Source organism: Heterodontus francisci, chromosome 42, assembly GCF_036365525.1.
Source record: "Heterodontus francisci isolate sHetFra1 chromosome 42, sHetFra1.hap1, whole genome shotgun sequence".
NCBI classification, from domain to species: domain Eukaryota; kingdom Metazoa; phylum Chordata; class Chondrichthyes; order Heterodontiformes; family Heterodontidae; genus Heterodontus; species Heterodontus francisci.
Genome location: NC_090412.1, coordinates 20473749 through 20498277, shown reverse-complemented (window position 1 = coordinate 20498277; position 24529 = coordinate 20473749). Strand labels below are relative to the sequence as shown.

The window sequence follows — 24529 nt, the reverse complement described above, 5'->3', positions numbered from 1 at the left end:
GGAACCAGGAAGAATGCAGAACAGACCACTGCAGAAATGGGATTAATTGGATTGCTCTCCTTCATAGTGAAGGCGCCCCCTCGGCAGCAGCGATCATAATATGATTGAATTTTACATTCAGTTTGAGGGAGAGAAGAGTGGGTCTAAGACTAGTATTTTAAACTTAAATAAGGGCAATTATGAAGGCATGAAAGCAGAGCTAGCTAAAGTGAACTAGCAAATTAGGTTAAGGGATAGGTGAATAGAGATGCAGAGGCAGACATTTAAGGTGATATTTCAAAATACACAGAATAGATACATTCCAACAAGAAAGAAAAATTCCAGGGGGAGGACCCACCATCCATGGTTAACTAGAAAAGTTCAAGATAGTATCAAACTTAAAGAAAAAGCATATAATTACACAAAGATGGGTGGCAGGTCAGAAGATTGGACAGAATATAAAAATCAGCAAAGAATGACTAAAAGATTAATAAGGAGGGAAAAATTAGAGTACAAGAGAAAGCTAGCTAGAAATAAAAAAACAGATATTAAGAGTTCTATAGATACTTAAAGAAAAGAGTTAACAAAGTGAGTGTTGGTCCTATAGAAAGTGCGTCTGGGGAATTAATAAGGGAAAATAAGGAGATGGCAGATAAACTGAACAGGTATTTTGCATCGGTCTTACAAGTAACATTCCAGAAATAGCTGTAAATCAGGCAATGGAAGGGAGGGAGGAACTCGAGAAAGTTACAATCACCAGGGTAGTGGTACAGAGAAAATTGTTGGAGCTTTGCGCTGAAAGGTCCCCGGGTCCTGATGGACTTAACCCTAAGGTCTTAAAAGAAGTGGCTGGTAAGATAGTTGATGCTTTGGTTTTACTTTTCCAAAATTTCCTAGATTCGGAGAAGGTTGGAAAATAGCGAATGTAACTCCTTTATTCAAAAAGGGAGGGCGATAGAAAACAGGAAACTACAGGTCAGTTAGCTTAACGTCTGTCATAGGGAAAATATTATGGGCGTATTATGGGCAATCCATATGTCTAAATGATCACCAGTGAAGAAATAACATGCAACACATCTCACTGTATGTGAACTTACAAATTAATTTTTTGCATGTAGTACAGGGAATGAGGAGTTGACTTAAGTTAGTACTTTTTATGTGCCAAATTCCCAAACATAGCTGGAATGTTGGGTTGGGGGAAGGATAGGCATCATATCCTCTCCAGTGAGAGGGAAATTTGGCTTTACATCACCACTGTTGTTATGCAGCTTCCAGTGGCTAGTTGCAGAGTAGAATTAATTAGATGCTTGGGAGCAAATGACCTGCACCTTTTGGTTGGAGAGTGGTGTGTAGCATAGGGTGGGGATAGAGCATCTGATGACTATTTATCATCCTAGATTTTCCAATCATTGTTACTTTAAAACCAACATTAATCTGGTTAAAATGAATAGGTTAAGTTGGCGTTAAGATATTCTCAGAAAGATTTAGGTAGTTTCTGAACATTTACAGGATCAATATGGGCACAACTTACTTTATACAAAATTGAAATTTGTCTTGGGCAGTAAGTGAGTGATTTTGACAGCTGAGTCTGTAAGATGCATTATCAAGAGAATTTGAAATTTTGGTAAAGGGGCTAATAGTGGGTTAAAATATGGTCCTTTCAACTCTGGGACCTCGCTTTAAATCCAGTTCATACTCATTCATTATACACTGATAAGTATCCTTCGTCACATGAAATAAGGCATATTTTGATCCATTTGTATGCCAGAGACACACAATTCAACATCATTTGAAGCAAATTTGACAGCTCCACTCATAGAACACATAAGGGCATTTAGTGTGGAAAATTGTGATAAAACATATTGGTAAGCAGGGAGTGCTGACTGCAGTTGCAACGAGAGCTCCACTCTATCGGAGCTCCAGCTGACCTCTGAGTACATGAAGCTGATACCAAATGTCAAAATAGATATCAATGATGAACCAACATATTCAAAGCAAACTATTCATTTAACTAGATGATTTGATACTTACAGTTTTGTAATATTTTACATGGAGAAAACCAAGTTTTAAGGGCATGAACCTTAATTAAATTGTGAGACCCTGGGAAAGCATGATTTAGAGTAGGGAATGATGTGCTGCATCTGAATTTCAATACAGAGAGGACACGATGGGGGTGGAGGTGGACAGGTGGAAGAGGGTGTAGAATGGCACTTAGCAGGAAGAAGCCAGGAAAGCAGTATTGATTAAAAAGGGAGACTAGAAATATGTGATTGATAGAGTGGTTGCAGGGAAGAACGATCTGTCGAATGTCAGATTTTCTTGTTTACTGTGCAGGGGCATGAGAAAGGTGCTACAAGTGCCTAGTCAGATTTATATGGCTTACGTTAGTTAAAGGTTTTGAAAATTGTGTTTGAGCCTCTAAAATTAGTTGAATAGTTTCTGCTTTAAAGATATTTATGTCCTAATACTTGAGTTTATACTAAAATATCTTTCTTGCATTGTACAATTTTATTATGTCTTTCGTCAATAAATGGATTTCACAAATAACTGACATGTGCTTGGTAACAGTTTAGGAATGGAGCACGATGGGCAAGGTAATCGCTGTGCTGATGAGACAAGTATGGGCAGCATCATGGCACCTCTAGTACAGGCTGCATTCCATCGCTATCACTGGTCTCGCTGCAGCAAACAGGAACTCAGTCGATACATACAGTAGGTTGTTGTATTTTGGTATCGTAACCATCTGTGAAATTCTGTACTCTAGTACCACATTTTAGTCAGAAAGGCATATGCAATGTGAATCAAAATATTAAGTTGTTGGATCACTATTACATGTACTAGAATAATAATTGTAAAAATACAACTTGTTGGTTACAATTGAGTATAAGCATATCTTATTTTACAGGTACCCGAGTGATGCAGGGCACGGTATGACCAGAATTGTATCATTGGTTCCTGTGTTACTCATTATTCAAGGATAAGACAGCTGACATGCATACCTAGAGCTCCATTTATTGTCTTGCGAATGCTGGTTAAATTTTTAGTGTTGCGAAGCTGACAGTAGCACCATGCTAGAACATAAGAAATAGGAGCAGAAATAGGCCATTTGGCCCTTCGAACCTAATCTGCCATTCAACGTGATCATGGCTGATGATCTACCTCAACTTCAACTTCCCACACTTTCCCCATGTCCCTTAATTCCCTTAGTACCCAAAAATCTGTCCGCCTTTGTCTTGAATATACTGAACGACAGAGCTCTACAGCTCTCTGGGGTAGAGAAACCCAAAGATTCACAACCCTTTGAGTGAAGAAGTTTCTCCTCATCTCGGTCCTAAATGACCAACCGCCTATTCTGAGACTGTGACCCTGTGTTCCAGATTTCCCAGCCAGGGGAAACTTTTTCTCAGCATTTATCCTGTCAAGCCCCTTAAGAATTTTATATGCTTCAATTAGATCATCTCTCATTCTTCGAAACTCCAGGGAATATAGGCCTAGTCTACTCAATCTTTCCTCATTGGACAGTCGCCTCAACCCAGGAACCAATGTAGTGAACCTTTGTTGCACTCCTTTGAGGACAAGAGGTAAGGAGACCAAAACTGTACACATTACTCCAGGTGTGGCCTCACCAATACCCTGAATAATTTTAGTAAGATTTCTTTACTATTATACTCCCATCCCTTTGTAATAAAGGCGAACATACAATATGCTTTTCTAATTGCTTGCTGTACCTGCATGCTAAATTACTGTGATTCATGTATAAAGGGACCCAGGTCCCTCTGAATGCAAACATTTCCCAGTCTCTCTCCATTCAAAAAGTATTCTTTTTTATTTTTCCTACCAAAGTGGATAAGTCATAGAATTAGAAATTTACAGCATGAAAGGAGCCAACAAGGAGCCATCCAGCCTAATTCCACTTTTCAGCTCTTGTAGATTAAGACACTTCAGAAGCATATCCAAGTACAGTTAAATGTCATGATTTTACCTCGGATCCCCTCTAAACCTACTATTGCTTACCTTAAACCTATGTCCCCTGGTTATGGACCCCTCAACCAAGGGGACGAAGGCCTTCCTGTCCACTCTATCTAGACCCGTCATAATTTTGTTCAGTTTAATTAGGTCAGCCTCCTTTGTTCCAGAGAAAATAATCCTAGCCTATGCAATCTTTCCTCGTAACTAAAAATTCTCCAGTCATGACAGCATCCTCGTAAATCTCCTCTGTACCCTCTCTTGTGCAATCACGTCTTTCCAAAAGTGTGGTGACCCAAACTGTGCTCCAGCTGTGGCCTAACTGGTGTTTTATACAGTTGCAGCATAACCTCCCAGCACTTATATTCCAGGCCTTGGCTAGTAAGGGAAAATATCCCGTTTTCCTTCTTGACCGCCTTGTCTACCTGTCCAGTCACCTTCAGTGATCTGTGGCTATGCACTCCAAGCTCCCTCTGTTCCACCACACTTCTCAGTGTCCTACTTTTATTCTGCATTCCCGTGCCTTGTCGGCCTTTCCCAAATGCATTACCTCACATTTCTCCGGATTGAACTCCATTTGCTGCTGTTCCACCTGACTGACTAGTCCATTTATATCTTCTTGCAGTCTGCAGCTTTCTTCATCATCAGCCACACGGCCAATTTTTGTACTGGCTGCAAACCTCTTAATCATATCCAGTACATGGCAAGGGACCTAGTATGCACCCTGCGGCACGCCACTGGAAACAGCCTTCCAGTCACAAAAACACTCGTCAATCATGACCCTTTGCTTCCTGTCTCTGAACCAATTTTGGATCCAACTTACCACTTTGCCATGGATCCCGTGGGCTTTTACTTTTGTGACCAGTCTGTCATGTGGGACATTATCAAAAGCCTTGCTAAAAATCCATATAAACTGCATCAAATGCACTACCCTTATCAACCATCCTTGTTAACTTCTCAAACAATTAATTCTTATTAGTCATATGCAACCTACCCTTAAATTTGTGCTGACTCTCTGATTAATCCTAATCTTTCTAAATGAAGATTTATCCTGTCCCAATAATTTTCATACCACCAAGGTTAGGCTGACTGACCTGTAATCACTTGGTCTATACTTTTCTCCCTTTTTAAACAATGGTATAATATTAGCTGTTCCTCCATTTCTCTTGCATCACACCTGTAGCCAGAGAGGATTGGAAAATTAAGGTCAGAGCCTCTGCTCTTTCTTCTCTTGCTTCCCTTAACAGTCTAGGATATATTTCATCTTGGACTTGGGCGGCACAGTGGTTAGCACCGCAGCCTCACAGCTCCAGCAACCCGGGTTTGGTTCTGGGTACTGCCTGTGCGGAGTTTGCAAGTTCTCCCTGTGACCGCGTGGGTTTCCGCCGGGTGCACCAGTTTCCTCCCACAGCCGAAGACTTGCAGGTTGATAGGTAAATTTGCCATTATAAATTGCCCCTAGTGTAGGTAGGTGGTAGGAGAATGGTGGGGATGTGGTAGGGAATACGGGATTAGTGTAGGATTAGTATAAATGGGTGGTTGTTGGTCGGCACAGACTCGGTGGGCTGAAGGGCCTGTTTCAGTGCTGTATCTCTCTATGACTCTATGACTTGTCTACTGTCATACTTTTTAATGTAATTTCCCAGTCTACCTTAGCCAACTCACCCTTCATACCTACATATTTGCTTTGTTTAAATTTAAGTTTCTAGTATTGGACTTAACTAAATCACTTTCAAACTCCCTAGAGGCCTCTTTGCTATAAGGTTATTAGTTAACCCCTTCTCGTTACAAAATACTAGATCCAAAATAGCCTGTTCCCTACTTGTTTTCTTTACTTGCTGATCCAGAAAGCTATCTCGTACATGTTCCATGAACTCGTCCTCTACGCTATACTGCAAATTTGGTTTGCCTAGTCTGTGTGAAGATTGAAGTGCCCAAGGATTACAATATTACCCTTATATGCAGTTCTAATTTCCTGATTCGTATTCTGCCCTGCACTACAACGTCTGTTAGGGGATCTGAAAACAACTCCCACCAATGATTTTGCCCCCTTGATGTTTCTTAGCTCCTAAATATTCTGCAATATTTAGTTCCCAACCCTGGTCACTTTGCAACGATGTCTCCATAATGCCTGACCTGACCTTTACTATAGTCATGGAGAGGGATAGGAGCAGATGGGATGGGAAAATATTTAATTGGGGGAGGGGGAATTACAATGCTATTAGGCAGGAACTGGGGAGCTTAAATTGGGAACAGATGTTCTCAGGGAAATGCACGACAGAAATGTGGAGGTTGTTTAGGGCGCACTTGCTGCGACTGCTGGATAGGTTTGTCCCGATGAGGCAAGGAAGGGATGGTAGGGTGAAGGAACCTTGGATGACAAGAGATGTGGAACAGCTAGTCAAGAGGAAGAAGGAAACTTACTTAAGGTTGAGGAAGCAAGGATCAGACAGGGCTCTAGAGGGTTACAAGGTAGCCAGGAAGGAACTGAAGAATGGACTTAGGAGAGCTAGAAGGGGACATGAAGAAATCTTGGCGGGTAGGATTAAGGAAAATCCCAAGGCGTTCTACACTTATGTGAGGAACAAGAGGATGGCCAGAGTGAGGGTAGGGCCAATCAGGGATAGTGGAGGGAACTTGTGCCTGGAGTCGGAGGAGGTAGGGGAGGTCCTTAATAAATACTTTGCTTCAGTATTCACTAGTGAGAGGGACCTGGACGTTTGTGAGGACAGCGTGAAACAGGCTGATATGCTCGAACAGGTTGATGTTAAGAAGGAGGATGTGCTGGAAATTTTGAAAGACATGAGGATAGATAAGTCCCCGGGGCCAGACGGGATATACCCAAGGTTATTACGGGAAGCGAGGGAAGAGATTGCCGCGCCTTTGGCGATGATCTTTGCGTCCTCACTGTCCACTGGAGTAGTACCAGATGATTGGAGGGTGGCAAATGTTATTCCCTTGTTCAAGAAAGGGAATAGGGATAACCCTGGGAATTACAGACCAGTCAGTCTTATGTCGGTGGTGGGCAAATTATTGGAGAGGATTCTGAGAGACAGGATTTTGATTATTTGGAAAAGCATAGTTTGATTAGAGATAGTCAGCATGACTTTGTGAGGGGCAGGTCATGCCTCACAAGCCTTATTGAATTCTTTGAGGATGTGACAAAACACATTGATGAAGGAAGAGCAGTGGATGTGGTGTATATGGATTTTAGCAAGGCGTTTGATAAAGTTCCCCATGGTAGGCTCATTCAGAAAGTAAGGAGGCATGGGATACAGGGAAATTTGGCTGTCTGGATACAGAATTGACTGGCCCATAGAAGACAGAGGGTGGGAGTAGATGGAAAGTATTCAGCCTGGAGCTCGGTGACCAGTGGTGTTCCGCAGGGATCTGGTCTGGGACCTCTGCTCTTTGTGATCTTTATAAATGACTTGGATGAGGAAGTGGAAGGCTGGGTTAGTAAGTTTGCCAATGACACAAAGGTTGCTGGAATTGTGGTTAGTGTGGAGGGCTGTTGTAGGTTGCAACGGGACATTGACAAGATGCAGAGCTGGGCTGAGAAGTGGCAGATGGAGTTCAACCTGGAAAAGTGTGAAGTGATTCATTTTGGAAGGTCGAATTTGAATGCAGAATACAGGCTTAAAGACAGGATTCTTGGTAGTGTGGAGGAACAGAGGGATCTTGGGGTCCACGTCCATAGATCGCTCAAAGTTGCCACCCAAGTTGATAGGGTTGTTAAGAAGGCGTATGGGGTGTTTGCTTTCATTGACAGGGGGATTGAGTTTAAGAGCCGAGAGGTTATGCTGCAGCTCTATAAAGCCCTGGTTAGACCACACTTGGAATATTGTGTTCAGTTCTGGTCGCCTCATTATAGGAAGGATGTAGAAGCTTTAGAGAGGGTGCAGAGGAGATTTACCAGGATGCTGCCTGGACTGGAGGGCATGTCTTATGAAGAAAGGTTGAGGGAGCTAGGGCTTTTCTCATTGGAGCGAAGAAGGATGAGAGGTGACTTGATAGAGGTGTACAAGATGATGAGAGGTATAGATAGAGTGGATAGCCAGAGACTTTTTCCCAGGGCGGAAAGGGCTATCACCAGGGGGCATAATTTTAAGGTGATTGGAGGAAGGTTTAGGGGAGGTGTCAGAGGTAGGTTCTTTACACAGAGAGTGATGGGTGCGTGGAATGCACTGCCAGCGGTGGTAGTAGCAGCAGATACATTAGGGACGTTTAAGCGACTCTTGGATAGGTACATGGATGATAGTAGAATGAAGGGTATGTAGGTAGTTTGATCTTAGAGTAGGTTAAAGGGTCGGCACAACATCGTGGGCCTGTACTGTTCTATGTTCTAATGGCTATTAGATCAAACTTATTTTTATCTGTGCTGTTAATTTGTTGCAAATGCTTCATGCATTCAGAAAAGGAAGAATGTGCAGGGCTGTGGGGAGAAGGTGGGGGAGTAGCACCAGGTAAATTGCTCCTTCAGAGAGCCAGTGCAGACATGACGGGCTGAATGGCTTCCTTCTGTGCTGAAACAATTCTATGATTCTCTGACTATAATGTCTTCTATCACTATCGCATTCCTTTTCACTTCCCGAAAGTTTGCCCATCCACCCTGCAGTCCTTGTTCTCAGTCGCACAGGTAGCAAGTATCTCGTACCATCACTACATATTGGATCCCTGTACCTGCCTGACTCATAGTCACACCCTCTTCTCCCTGACCCTTGACCAACTCTGAAGTTCTACTTAGCATAAGAGAAGGGGGACTGCTTCCTGGAACAAAATGTCCAGTAACTCTCCCCCTCCCTGATATCCCACAATGACTGCAGCTCAGCAATCTGAGCCAAAGTTCCTCGAGCTGCAGACGCTTTCTGCAAATATGGTTGTGTGGGATAGCAGTGCTCTCCACAAATTCCCACATGCTGCAGTTCCGGCACACCACCTGCCTTGTCATGCCTATCCAACCTTGTAATTTAATTTTTTGATTTGTTAATTAGCTCCTAATTTAGCAAAGTTATGTATTGATGAAAGATTAAACTTTACAAAAATAAAATGCGCAGGCATTTTAAACTTAGCTTCGCACTGGTCCGCAGTTAATACTGTGAAGCCCCAAAAATGTGAATCTGTCACTTATTGAATTGCGCTTTTGTGGCTTTTCACTCAAATTGCATTATATAAATTTGTATTGATACAAAAGCTGAAGCCATTTTATACCAAAGTAGGTAGTGTAATATAACTAGTTGTTCCACTGTAGGTGGTAATTTTCCAATCTTGTGCTAGTGGGTAGCAGGCTGAGTTCCATTTTACATTCATTCATAACTCGTAACTCACAAAGCATGCATCCAGCTAGTTAGGCACCCGTTTGGCAGTGTGCACTTGTAAAATTACTTGTCACAGAAGATCCCTTACATTTAAATAACATATAAGAATACTTGAAGGTATGACTTACACAGCAAGAACAGGTGTATATTATGAGGCAAATTCAGCAAGCCTACACTCCCAAATAGAATCATAGAAGCTTACAACACAGAAGGAGGCCATTGGGCCTGTCATGCTTTTACTGGCTCTTTGCAAGAGTTGTCATGTTTAGTCCCACATGAATACTTTGTGTCTGTAACCCTGTAAGTTCCTTCCTCATTCTCAAGTACCTGTCCAACTCCCTTTTAAAATTATTTATACATTTTTGCTTCCACCATCTTTTCTGGTAGAGCATTCCAGATCCTGACAATTCTCTAAATGAAAATATTTCTTCTCAGCTCCCCTTTAGATCTTTTACCAATGGTTTTGAATCTCTGACCTCTGATTATTGTCCCACTTGCCACAGGGTATAGTTTTCTTCACTGTCTACTTTATCAGTAGAGCCTTGCTAGATAGGAACCAGTGCCAAACATTTGGAGTTTTAGCCCTCTGTCTGACTTACACTCTCCTATAGCAAGGCTCTGCTGCAGAAGCATAACCTTGCTGAATTTTCCATTGTATATGTTACCTGTTATGCTGGAGGGTCCTACATAACCCTATACAACTCTCGGCCTTTGATGATGAGCATAATGCTCCCAACTACCAGGGGTGAGAACATCTAGTTCCAGTATCTCGGGTCTCTTCTTATAACAGTTTCCACTGGACTAGAGAAGGATATGAGGAGACTTAATAGTCTTTTAATTACAAAGGGTTTTAAGAGGGTGGTGAATGGGGAAGTCTATTTCCTACGGTTGGTGAATCAGTGACAGGGTCATCCGTTTAAGAGTTTCATTAGAGAGTTAAAGAAGGAGGTTGGGGCAACTTTCTATATATAGAAGGTTGTATGAGCATGGAGTACTTTGTCAAAGAGAGTGTTTTCCTTGGAACAGAGGAGGCTGAGGGGTGACTTAATTGAGGTGTACAAAATTATGAGGGGCCTAGATAAAGTTGACAAGAAGGACCTGTTTCCCCTAGCAGAGAAGTCAATTGCCAGGGGGCACAGATTTAAGGTAATTGGTAGAAGGATTAGAGGGGACATGAAGAAAAACGTTTTCACCCGGAGGGTGGTCGGTGTCTGGAATTCACTGCCAGGAAGAGTGGTGGAGGCAGAAACCCTCAACTCATTTAAAAGGTACCTGGACATGCACCTGAAGTGCTGTAACCTGCAAGGCTGCAGACCAGGTGCTGAAAGGTGGGATGAGAATGGGTGCCCAGATTTTTCAGCTGGTACAGACATGATGGGCTGAATGGCCTCCTGTGCCGTAATTTTTGTGAGGTTCTAATTTCTGTGGTTCTATGGTTGAGGCAGAGACCATTGCCTCTTTAAGAGAAGAATCGGTAAGTATTTAAAACAGGAATATGAGGGCATTGGGGATTAGTTTTAGATTGCTCTAGCAAAGAAGCTGCGTAGACCCAATAGGCTGTATGGCCTCTTACTTTGCTGTATGTTGTTCAATGGTTAATTATAGTGCTTCAAACAAAACAGTGGAGCTGTGCAGGCAGAGGACTTGCCTTCAGTGGCTGGAGCCAGCAAACAGCACAGGAAAGTCATGATCCTCCTAGGTAGATCAGGAATCATGTAAAGTGTAATATTAGTAAAAGTGGAATGATCAGGAATTCTCTCTTCCTGTTGTGCCTGCACTCAGCACCTCCAACAGTTTTGCAACTGTGATTAAGAGGTCTCATATGGAACATCGGGGCTCCGTGTGTAAAGGCAGGCATTGAGTCTGCACGCTGTCACGCTAATCTAGAGTGGCAACATGCTGTGTCACTGTTACACAATAAATGGATATTTTCCTTTGACGCAAAACAAAATTAATTCTTTGAAACAAAATAAGATCTGACATAAGTTAAAACTTTGTCCACCTAATTTCTCTCTCATGATTTCCATCAGTTCCTATGATTGCCTGCTGGATGATCCATTTGAACACAAGTGGCCAAAGTTGCCAGAGCTTCCAGGAATCAACTATTCCATGGATGAGCAGTGCCGTTTTGATTTTGGAGTGGGTTACAAAATGTGTACAGCTGTAAGTATTGTTTCGTTTCATGGCATTATTGCATATCCCTTTGCATTTTTGCTTATAATTACTTTTGAAACCTCATATAAAAAACAATAAACTGATTTCTGGCAGTCTCTTTCCTTGAGGAAGTTGTTGCCAAGTTCAGACTTTGTTCCGATCAAAGTTAGCACTGTTGCTTGTGCGCTGGTTTATAAGACGTTGGATAGGCCTCACCCAGAATAGTGTGTCCAATTTTGGTCCTCTCACAGGGTGGGTGAGATAGAGGCCCGAGAAAAGGTTCTGAGGAAGGCCATTAAACTGATGCCTATTCTCAAAGCCTTAGTTGTCACAATAGCATTAGGAAATTGATTTTTTTAAACTTTTTTTTTGAAAAAAGCAGACTTCAGGGAGATTTGATTTCTGGTTAAAAATAATGAAAGGACCAGACTGTGTCATTTTGGATAGACTATTTGAATTAGTTATGTTATAGAGAATTGGAGATAAGTGTATAAATTATGTCAATAAAGAACTAGAATAGATGTCAGAACGTTTCTCTTTTCGCAGAGGTTCATTGATCTGTGGAACAAGTTGCCATTTCATATGGTGGATGTGGGTTCACTGCAACTTTTTAAAAGGGAACTGGATGAGTTCCTGACTGAGGGTAATATCAGTTTGTACAAAAGGAAGGTGGGATGTTGGATGATATGCTTCATGACCACCATGGTCTCCTGGATCTTGTTTAGATTGCCTTTGGCGATTCAGAAAAACATTTCCCAGTTTTCAGTACTCCCTCCCCTCAATTAGCCTCCAGTTTTCCTGAATTGTTTTTCTTTGCCTCTCCCAGGAGGTTGCATGGCTGCTGGTGAATGGAAGTATTGTGGGTTATGATCCTTAGTTAAACATGACTCTGAGACTGTCTTTTCCTGCCATTGTTTTCATGTGCTTGTATGTGCAATTGATTTTTACCATCCAGGATAACTGCCTATCATATGATCTTACTGTCAGTCTAAAATTATGTTTGTCCCTTTTGCAGTTCCGAACCTTTGATCCCTGCAAGCAGTTATGGTGCAGCCATCCCGATAACCCCTACTTCTGCAAAACTAAAAAGGGCCCACCACTAGATGGCACCGAGTGTGCACCTGGAAAGGTAAAAGACCAATCTTACATATTAAAAAGAGATGGTGAGGGTGAAAGGTTGTTGCAAGCACCATCTGATGAGTAATTGTTTCCCAGTGTTAATTAGTCTAACTTTCCGTCAACCTTCCAGTAAATAAGGCGCTTAATGCTCACAGACCAGTGTTTGTAGTACAAAAGAAGTCATTTAGGGTAATGATCAACAGGTCAGAATCATTTTAAAAGCAGAAAATGGTGGAAATAAGCAACAGTTATGACTGCATCTGAAATAAGTTATCGTGGGTGAATCTTGCTTGTCCTACCCTTTCGCTTTTGACAAAGACTGGGCCTGAGGCATACTAAGAAGGTAATCCTGGTGTGCAAAGACAGATTAGGTCCAGAAATGAGCCAGATCCAGGTTACCCCTGGTCTCTGCATCAAAGATAATTGCGAGTGAATTTCTTCTGGGGATGGGGGCGGTCAGTGCTTTTATCTGACCCCTTGGAAGCCTATGCCACAAAAGAAGGTGTCGGCTGCTGGAATTCCCACTGTTCCTTCCTCCTCTGCCCCAAATGTACTGGTCACCAGTGGCATCTGGCATTCAGTACAGTGGTGAAGCATAAGCAGGGCCCAGGGGAATGGCCATATGGTCATAGCCAGGATCATGACCCAGAATACTCGAGAAAATTCTGCTCAATGAAGTCACCTCTCATAACAGGGGTCAATTTTTGCTTAAAACAGATGCTGCATTGAACCTACTGGCTTCCCTCAGTCGCTGACCTGCACCATGTTTTGCTCTCTGCACAAGTTGGAGGGGGGGGAATGTGAGCTGTGAGGAGGATGCAAAGATGCTCCAATGTGATTTGGACAAGTTGGGTGTGTGGGCAAATGCATGGCAGATGCAGCATAACGTGGATAAATGTGAGGTTATCCGCTTTGGCTGGAAAAACAGAAAGACAGATTATCATCTGAATGGTGATAGATTGGGAAAGGGGGAGGTGCAACGAGACCTGGGTGTTCTTGTACACCATTCGCTGAAAGCAAGCATTCAGGTGCAGCAAGCAGTTAGGAAGGCGAATGGTATGTTGGCCTTCATTGCAAGAGGATTTGAGTACAGGAGCAAGGATGTCTTACTGCAGTTATACAGGGCCTTGGTGAGACCACATCTGGAGTATTGTGTGCAATTTTGGTCTCCTTATCTGAGGAAGGATGTTCTTGCCATGGAGGGAGTGCGCAGAAGATTTACTAGGCTGATTCCTGGGATGGCAGGATTGACGTATGAGGAAAGATTGAGTCGACTAGGCCTAATTTCACTGGAGTTTATAAGAATGAAAGGGGACCTCATAGAAAACTATAAAATTCCAACAGGACTAGACAGGCTAGATGCAGGGAGGTTGTTTCCGATGGTTGGGGAGCCAAGAACCAGGGGTCACTGTCTCAGGATACGGGGTATGCCATTTAGAACCGAGATGAGGAGAAATTTCTTCACTCAGAGGGTGATGAACCTGTGGAATTCTCTACTGCAGAAGGCAGTCATTAAATATATTCAAGCAGGAGATAGATATATTTCTTAATGCCAAAGAGATCAAGGGATATGGAAAGAAAGCAGGAACAAGGTACTGAATTAGACAATCCGCCATGATCTTTTTTGAATGGCGGAGCAGGCCCAAAGGGTCGACTGGCCTACTCCTGCTCCTGTTTTCTGTGTTTCTATGTAACTACCTCTGTTTTCCAGTGGTGTTTCAAGGGTCACTGTATTTGGAAAAGTTCAGATCAGTCATACAGTCGGGATGGAAGCTGGAGTTCCTGGACAAAGTTTGGATCGTGCTCAAGAACCTGTGGTGGTGGAGTGCGCTTCCGTAGCAGACAGTGCAGTAATCCCCCGTAAGTTCGTATTAGTTGGCACATTATTGCATGTTCAGAACATTGCTGTTCCACAGCTACTGGTTTAATACGGGTAACTGTGCAGGGAAACATGCAGCTGGCAGTCTAACTTTATATTGCTGATTCCACATGCTATCTGGTCAGGGAAACCTGAGCTCTCTGCATGTGTGTTTTCTGGTACTCATGTTAACACAGAGCCGACAAGTCATACTGCAGTCAGTGCAATGCAGAGTGATGCAAGCCTACTACTCTGAGGTAATTTCACACCTATTAGCGAAGTTGCATTCTTATTTCAAGGCTGTGTTGATAGGAACATGGGAATATAGGAGAAGGAGTAGGCCATTCAGCCCATCAAGCCTGCTCTGCCATTCAATACGATCATGGCTGGTCATCCACTTCAATGCCTTTTTCCCACACTATCCCTTTATGTGATGGTATTTAGAAATCTGTCAATCTCTACTTTAAACATACTCAATGACTGAGCTTCCACAGCCCTTTGGGGTAGAGAATTCCAAAGATTCACAACCCTCTGAGTAAAGAAATTTCTCCTCATTTCGGTGCTAAGTGGCTTCCCCCTTATTTTGAAATTCTGTCCCCTGGTTCTAAACTTCCCAACCAGGGGCGACATATTAGGTGCATCTATCCTGTCTATCCCTTGAAGCATTTTGTAGGTTTCAATGAGATCACCTCTCATTCTTCGAAGCTCTAGAGAATACGGGCCCAGTTTCCCCAATCTCTCTTCATAGGACAGTCCCGTCATCCCGGGAACCTTCGATGAGAAACAAAAGCTGTTTCATAATGACCCAAAGATCTGAGTTTTCCACTTCTGTACTCAGCAGCCCATGACCTCCCCCTTCTGTTTAATGAACAGGAAAATCGTGGGCTGGTGAGCTTAGAGAAGGAATCACCAGCTAAAATGGCTCATGTATCTGGCCTACTCTTTTTTTTAAAAAAAAAAGCATCAAGCGGTTATTACATCAACTGTAATACATAGTTTGTTTGATACTATATTATAGTATATACTATACTATATAAATGCAAGTTGCTGTTAAAGCAATAAACACGATCATTATTCAGCTCTGCACATTCACGCCTCAGCACGTTTGCTAAGAATCATTTTCCTTTTGCAATGGAAGACACTATTAATGAAAGACTTGCAATTACAGTGGATGATCACATCTTTCAGAACTATCACATCGCTTCATATGCAGTGATTTAGTTTGCAATTTAGTAACTGCAATAGCCATTTTGCACATCGAGATCACACATTCGGCCACACATTCGGCACTAAGGTAACTAATCTGTTTTTGGTAAAGCTGATTAAGGAAGGACTGTTGGCTGGGAGAACTCCTTGCTCTTTAAATAGAGGATCTTAACATCCATCTGCACCACAGAGAGACAGAGCCTTGGTTTAGTGCCTTGAATGAAGGATTACACCTCTGACAATGCACCATTTCAGAAAGGGGTCAGGCTAGATTGTGTACCCAAGTGTTGAAGCAATGCTTGAACTCACAACCTTCTAACTCAAAGGAAAAATTGGTACCAACTGAGGCAATTTGATTAACAGTGAATGCTGGCAAGCAGTGGCTCTGTGCCCTAATAATATTAGGATCTATCAGAAAATAATAAAATAGAAGAACATTTTTCACACTATAATTACATGTATTACAATATCAAGGATTACATCAACTGTATATAAAATTTTAGATGTCTACAGTGTAAACTAAAATTCTATTTTTAATTTACCAAAGTATGTTCTTTATATTCTTTCCCAACATCAATAAATAATTATTTTTATTGTTTAATTGAAGGAAGAAAATAAAATGACACCAAACCCAGAATGACCAGCCATTTGTTCTCTTGCCCCTCCCCAGCACAGCCACTCATTGCCACATCAAATGCTCTGGTGGCTAAGAGCACAGCACCAGTTGTCACTCAGAGTTGGGATATCACTATATTCTTAGATTCTGGACCAGCAATGTAGTACATAAGACCAGGGAACTCTTTCTAAATTATTGAGAAAGCAAGCATCCACCTCTCTACACACAGCTTGCAGTATGAGGTAACAATGTGTATCCTGTCACTGATTGCTCATTTAACATCTGATTTAACTTCTCTGCAGCCCTGCCTATGGTGGCCGAGACTGCCCTGGTCCTAGTTCCGAATACAAAGTCTGCAATTCTGAAGATTGTTCAGGGCATTATGAAGATTTTCGGGCTCAGCAGTGTCAACAAAGAAACTCCTATTATCTTTACCAGAATGTTAAGCATACCTGGCTCCCCTATGAGCACCAAGATGGTACGTTTTCCCTTGAGACTGTATGTGTGGTCTGTTTTCACATCTGACAGACATAACTAGAGAAATATTAAGACACTACAGTTATTGTATGCTACGTGATTGCTAATTCAGAGATGATTTGGTGCACGTAAGACATGATTTTTGACTTTGATCTGCTGTTGGGGAACTTCACCAGCCAGAGGCATATGTTGCAAATTTAGAGGGATTTTGCATGCTATTCTCTTACAGTAAGTTAAATGGTTAGAAAATAACACACACCCAAATTTCCTGTATGTGCAACCATCAGCTGAAATTGAAAAATTGCTCCTATAATGTACACTGTACATTAAGTAACTTGGGAACAACTGCATTTCAATGAATTACATGCTATAATATTAGTGTTGGTGTTAGAAAGGGTTCTAAGAACATTCTTTGAATTATGTGATTCAATAATGCTGTTCCGCTCACTCAACTAAATTATTTCTGCCTACATTAGTCAGCAGTTTGCACAAGCTGTGCATTATTTCTTCCCCCCGTCTGCCCTCTCTTATCGCACCAAGTGCCATTTCCCAGTCATGAGATTAAGCAGCCAGCCCATTCTTGGGGCTCCTCAAGTGACATTGCAAAATCAGTTGCAAGCAGGTGCTTCAGTGAACTGTGTTTTTATTGACCAACAATTTATTTTCCCAGGCCTCAACTCGGCATTTCATTTCCCCCATTGGATCCTCGGTGATACTGGCAAAGCTCAAGGGTTTGGCATGTAGAAAAACATGTTTGACATATATCTCTGTGATGGAGTTTTTCCTTGCATTAGTGTGCTGCACCGTTGGGCTGCAGGCTGCGCAACCCTTGGGCCGCTTGCCAACATAGTATAAATTATTTTCTTTAAAAGTTAAACAAAAGGGAAGTATACTGTATGAAATAAAAGATGCTAATTAAGGCTAAAAGCATATCTCGGTTGGTTCAGATGTTTCTCATCCTTTTATACTTTGTTTTTGTGGCTTCCATTGTTATGCATTAGTTGAAATAAAGTACCATTTTGTTTTTCTTTCCCAATCAACAAATTATAGAAGCTCAAAAGTGTGAACTAATTTGCCAGTCCAAGGAAACAGGAGATGTGGTGTTCATGAATCAGGTTGTACATGACGGTACACGCTGCAGTTATAAAGATCCCTTTAGTGTGTGTGCTCGAGGAGAATGTGTGGTAGGTGCTCATCACTGATGCTGTCTCTGATCTCTGCGTTCCTCTTCTGGCCCCTTGTGCATCCCTGATTTCAGTCGGCCCTAATCTCTGGAATTCCCTCTCTTAACCTCTCTGCATCTTTCTCCTACTTTAAGACCCTCCCTAAAATGTATCTCTTTAACTGAGCTTTTGGTCACCTATCCTAATACCTCAATGCGGATCAGATAATAGTCCTGTGAAGCACCTTGGAATGCTTTTCTATGTTAAAGACACTATATAAATGCAAGTTGCTGTTATTGTCGTTTACTTATGAAGACTAAAATTGGTCCGTGTGATTTTTTTTTTTAAATTGTGATTATTCAAACCCTTGGTTGTACAGTTTTTAATTCTGATGGTTTTATCAAGGGATGAAAATTATGAAAGTATTGAATTGTTCTCCTTTTGAAGCTTGTGGGCTGTGACAAGGAAGTTGGTTCTTTTAAGCAAGAAGATAAATGTGGTGTCTGTGGTGGTGACAATTCACATTGTCGAACTGTTAAGGGAACAATTGCCAAGGCTCCCAAACGAACAGGTGAGTTAAAGTCACATCTGTCAAATCCTGCTTGGCATTCTGATTTAATGTACCCTATCTGAATACACGTCACACTCAAAAATAAATGTACCTCCACTTACTTAAATGGGTTTACAGTGTAATTCCTAATGTTTCTCCAGCACTGCTTAAAGCTTACACTAAATGTATTGAATTCAGGTATTTCAGGAAATTGAGAGCAACATATCTGGTTGCAGGTTTTATATGACCAAAGCTTCTAATTGATGGTAATTCTCCCTGGTTGCACAGCAAACTTGGAAAATCAGTCCAAGAGTCTTGGCTTAGGCTGACTCTTTGCTCTAACTTTGTGCTCACTTATGTAAGTACTACTTTGAGCTATAATTGAAATGTTACTTATGGGCTAAAGGACATGAATTGCTACAGTTATCTTAAGGTGTGCACTGTTTTCCTTTGTGCATTTTCAGAAAGTGCTGCAAGTACTTTAGATTAAGTCAGAGCTGACAAACAGTGCTGCTGCAGCACACTGGAGTAGTTAGCTGAGATCATCGAGCAGAAGTGGTCTCTGGGTTGGAGTGTGAAATAGAGAAATGGCAACTGCTCGATTCGATATGTATTCAGTAGTGCAATATATTCCTTAACATCAAACTCGTCTTGACCCAAAAACAATATCCTAATGCAACAATTCTAATTCACATTACAAGAACTTTAAATTTAACATGGTAGCCATCCCGAAGTGCTTCACAGAGGAGAAATGGATGGTGAACAGAAGTGAAAGAATTAGAGGAGGTAACTAGAGGCATGCTCAAAGAAATAGATTTTGAGGAGACTCTTGAAGGTGAGGAGAAAAATAGTAAGGTGGAGGGATTTAGGGAGAGAGTTTCACAGTGCAGGGCTGAGACAAAGGTTGTGCTACCAATGTCTTTCTTGGAATCAAACTTACCCATATGACAACTGATTTAATGTACCCTATCTGAGTTTTACCCACTCAGTCAGTCTGTGCCCTGTGTAACCTCCTGCTCCCATACAACTTGCTGTGCCTCCTAATGTCTTCTGTAAACTTGGATATGCAACTTATCAAAGCTATAGTCTCAAGATGACTTCCTGGGGAGCTCCTTACTGTGTACCTCTATCCTTGCCATCCTTTGCCCTCTTTCCCCCAATCTACACACTCCCACTCTTTGGACTGGATCTTAAGAGCCCGCAGCGAGCTCAAAAAACAGCAGGCCACAAGCCAAAGAGTCACCATGATCTCCTGTGCGGTGGCTCACTTAAATAGTCGGGGCCTGTGGCTGTGCTACTGGTCCCACAGCTTCAGCCACAGTCAGGCTCCTGGTTAGGGTTTCAGCCCTCCTGGACTGAACTGTATTTCTTCGCCCTTTCTGGATCTTATAGTGACTTTCAATTTCGCCATCATTTTTCTGCCCCGCAACTGATTCTGTACATTTCGTGGATCTTCATTCCGACAGAAATACCTCCAGAGTCCATCCTCCAATACTCTACCCTTCAAGTTTCTGGATTCATTCTCCTACCACACATGTCTCTGAATCTGGACATCTGTATATGGATGCTCCATGTTAACTCTGCATGGAGTTCGAGGTGAGAACCTGGTAGGGAGGGGAGAAGAATAAAATTTTCAAGGCGGGAGGGGAGGAGGAGTGGGGAAATCAATTTTTGTTGGATGTGGGATTGGTGGGAAGGGGTTTGAAGGGCAAAAAATTGAAGATTGGTGGGGTAAGTTCAGGTATTTGAAAAATCAATTGGGGGGCGTTGGGGAAGGGCCTCCATCACTTATTTTTATATTTAATAAAAATCAGTTATACTTTTCCTTCCAGAATTATAATTATTTGTAAGGGCTTAAAGCCCTTTAAAAATGGCACCGGCGCCTGCACAGTGGTGCCGGGCGCCGTTGCCAGGGACGTGGCAGGCACCCCCACATGTCATCGGGGGCGAGTGCTCTGCTTTCATTATTTAAATGAGCCCCCCCACGCAAAATATCATGGGGGCTTCTCGGCGGCCGCTGAATGCTGGCACCCCGCTGAGTTAAAAGGGCGTCTCTGTACAGCGCGGTGCCTGAATAAAATTCAGCCTGATGTTTCCCCTTGTGGAGGAATCTAGAATTCTCAGACTTAGTTTCAGAATAAGGGGTCGCTCTTTTAAGATGGAGTTGAGGAGGAATTTTTTCACTGAGGGTTGTGAATCTTTGGACATCTCTATCCCAGAAAGCTGTGGAGGCTGGGCCATTGAATATATTTAAGGCTGAGATAGACAGATTTTTAATATATGGATTATAGGGAGCAGACAGGAAAGTGGAGTTGAAGCTAAGATCAGATCAGCCGTGATCTTATTGAATGGTGGAGCAGACTCAAGGGGCCAAATGACCTACTCCTGCTCCTGTTGTTTATATTATTATTTACTCTTCACTTAGGAATAAACTTAGATAGTTCAAGAAAACATTGCAACGCTATCTGGTTAGAATCCATTTATTGTAAAACTTTGTGGAATAAACACATTCTCCCAAGAGGAAAACAGCAAATCCTTTCTAAAAATTGTCAACTCGGGTACAAGATATAAATGATTTATTGACACTTAATGAATTTTGCCTTCCCAAAGATTGCTTTTACAAATACTGTGCCTGCCAATATGACATTGTTCAGAAGAATCTAACTTCCCTTGTTCAACACTGCAGAACCTCATTAATACTGGATAGTGCGGGAGAAAAATAGATGGCCTCTATATTCCATTTTACCCATACATTTAAAAAAACTTAATAGCTTAGAAAGATGCACCGTGATCTAGAAATTGACTTTTTGCACTGATAATTCCAAGCATCAGTAGGGTTAAGAAGCCTGCTGGTAAAATGTCGATCTTCTGATTCTGTGCTATTGGCGGTGAAAGCACATCAGAAAATAATGTACATGCGTATGCTTCCCCCATTTTCCTGCTTGTTATATGCACAGTGCTGCCCATTCCTGGTACACACATCAATCCTCACCTGGAGCGGTCATTCAAAAAAAAAATGAGGCTCTTATATAAAAGCAAGTATTAAACCTGGCTAAAAATATTAGTTTTACGGTGAGGTAAATAACAAATGGGAAAATAAAGAAACGGAAGGAAAGAAATTCATCTTGGACAGTATCGCATCGGCTGCCTGTTATACAACATACTTGATGCTCAATTCTATCGAGTTCAATGGAACTGAATATCGCGTGGGCAGAGTGACGTGTGGCCAGTTCAATACTGCCCATTTGCACTACTGCAATTCCTAGACAGATTGCTAGGCCAGTAACATTTCCTAGGAAGAAACCAATGCATTGAAAGTTAGAGCATCTTGGAAAAACTCCTGGCTGTCTCTTAATGGTATGATGACAATCAAAAATAAGGCAAATCTTCAGGAATTAGATGCCGGTACTTCAATTTCCTTCAATCCACTTTTAATTGAACTATTTTAAATTTTTTGTAAATGACATTTTTTTTTTCTTTAACAGCAGAAGGTGAGGAGGAATGAAAATGTTTAATTGTTGTTTCATTTCATCGTGTACCAGTTCTGAAGTTTCCAAAGTAAAATGTTTAACCTTGGTTATTTATTTACTTGTATATCCAGCTATTTGACAGTTGATCGCATCTCTCTCCATAATATCCCCTGCCTCTGTCTCTACAACTTAGCCCCAGCCTGAGGAGAGCACTCACCATGGAACTCATCTCCAGCATCCTTTTGACTGGTCTATGTAAGATTGTCTGTTAATGGCAAAATATGAGCAATTATGTGTGGATTTATGTGAACATTAGATTGAGACTCCCCAGACTAATTTAATTACAATCTTGTAGTCACAGGGAGGAGACCTTCATTCCATCTATCTGGGCTGGATTGGAGTCCAGGTTGCAGAGATGAGAGGACAGTCTGCTAACCCAATAGATCATCTCAAAACACAAGTTCAAAAGGAACATCTCTACTATATCGATATAGCAACATCACTAATAATTTTACTCTTGTGACATTCACCAAAGCACTCATATCTTATTTTTGTAGAACATGTTAATTTGCACGCGATTTACATTGTAAATAAACTGCAGTCATATTAAGCAAACCAATGAGCAGGGCTCTTGTGCAAGGTCTTAAAAGTATTCTCTAGCTTTTACAATTTTCAAATCTAAAAGGGAGCATTGATCAAGTCTGAATTAATTAATTCTAATGTTCATATATTTGCAGGGATGTTCAAAATGTTTGAAATACCAGCAGGAGCAAGACATGTTCAGGTCGAAGAAACTGAACCCTCCAAAAATCTAATTTGTAAGTTTTCTTTAAGGGATCTAGTGACATATCAATATTTGGCTCTGTAAATAGTTTCATAATCTTTGCTATATTTAAAAATAATTGAGAATTAAACTTCGGAGGAAATAAGTTGCTATGGAAGCTCTTAATTTATTTAGGAAAACATTACATACATTCATGATATTTTCAATACCAAATGAAAACTTAAAACTGATAACTAAAGCATTTCATATAATGCTTAAGATAAGTTAGATTGGACATTTAAAGGCCACATTTTCTTAACAGCTGTGAAGAATCAAGCAACTGGTAATTTCATTCTCAATGCCAAAGGTGAAAGTTCAAAACCAAAGATGTTTATAGAAATGGGTCTGGAGTGGGAATATTCCATAGAAAATGACAAGGAAATTCTTAAATCCAGTGGTCCAGTGCGCAACAACATAATTGTTTTTGTAAGTAATGCAATTATTAAACTTTCTTCTTTAAAAAAAAGAGTTTTGATATTTGTTTTTGCATTTTCTTCTCCCCTTATGCCAAACTCATTCCAAGGTACAATTTCTCTGATATCTCACCCAAATGTCCAGCGTTGATGCTAGTCGAGACATGGAGAATAGGCAGGCTAATCAACAACTGGGGCATCACACTTGAGCATGACCTAACTGGGCATCCACAGAAATGCAGGACAGCAGAAAATAGTGGATAGTGGTCATGAGCAAAAAACCCAGCTAATTCTCTCCATCCCTAGCCAAAGAGTCTGAGAACGATAGTCTTTATGTTCTTATGTAGTCCCACCTCTCCTGCCACTTCAAATGAGATCAATGGACTCAAAACAGACTCCAATCAAACCTGTGACCCTCCTAGTTTGTATGGTTGTGAGATATATTTTATTGATGTAAGGGATGGCATTAAACAGGAAATTAGAGATGCATGCAATAAGGGTACAACTATCATCATGGGTGACTTTCATCTTCATATAGATTGGTCAAATCAAATTAGCAATAATACTGTGGAGGAGGATTTCCTGGAATGTGTACGTGATGGTTTTTTAGGCCAATGCGTTGACGAACCAACTAGAGAACAGGCTATCCTAGATTGGGTATTGTGCAATGAGAAAGGATTAATTAACAATTTTGTTGGGCGGAGTGCCTTGGGGAGGAACGACCATAATATGATAGAATTCTCCATTAGGATGGAGAGTGAAGTAGTTGAATCCGAAACAAGGGTCCTGAATCCAAATAAAGGAAACTATGAAGGTATGAGGTGCGAATTGGCTGTGGTAGATTGGACAACTTTACTAAAAGGGTTGACGGTAGATAGGCAATGGATAATATTTAAAGAACGTGTGCATGAATTACAACAATTATTCATTCCTGTCTGGCGCACAAATAAAACCAGTAAGGTAAGGTAGCTGAACCGTGGCTTACAAAAGAAGTTAGGGATAGTATAGAGGAGGCATATAAAATTGCCAGAAAAAGCAGCAAGTTTGAGGATTGGGAGCAGTTTAGAATTCAGCAAAGGAGGACAAAGAGGTTGGTTAAGTGGGGGAAAATAGAGTATGAGAGTGAACTTGCGGGGAGCATAAAAACTGACTGTAAAAGCTTCTATAAATATGTGAAGAGAAGAAGATTAGTGAAGATAAATGTAGGTCCCTTACAGTCAGAAATGGGGGAAATTATAATGGGCAACAAAGAAATGGCAGAACAATTAAACACATACTTTGGTTCTGTCTTCACAAAGGAGGACACAAATAACCTCCCAGAAATGTTCGGGAACCAAAGGTTTAATGAGAGGGAGGAACTGAAGGAAATCTGTATTAGTTAAAAAAAAAAAATAGTGCTAGGGAAATTAATGGGGTT

The 24529-nt window shown here is 41.4% G+C and overlaps 1 protein-coding gene across 2 annotated transcripts in view; it reads left to right on the top strand.

Moving 5' to 3' along the window:
• Nucleotides 1–24529, top strand: part of LOC137355506 (A disintegrin and metalloproteinase with thrombospondin motifs 14) — a 216831-nt gene that overhangs the window by 180384 nt on the left and 11918 nt on the right. For both annotated transcript variants that reach the window (XM_068020727.1, XM_068020728.1), the window contains exons 8-16: nt 2548–2691; nt 11294–11426; nt 12433–12546; nt 14248–14396; nt 16519–16694; nt 17744–17877; nt 18304–18427; nt 22614–22694; nt 22962–23125. In XM_068020727.1, the coding sequence (XP_067876828.1) occupies nt 2548–2691; nt 11294–11426; nt 12433–12546; nt 14248–14396; nt 16519–16694; nt 17744–17877; nt 18304–18427; nt 22614–22694; nt 22962–23125 (1219 nt within the window). The remainder of the gene's footprint in view (nt 1–2547; nt 2692–11293; nt 11427–12432; nt 12547–14247; nt 14397–16518; nt 16695–17743; nt 17878–18303; nt 18428–22613; nt 22695–22961; nt 23126–24529) is intronic.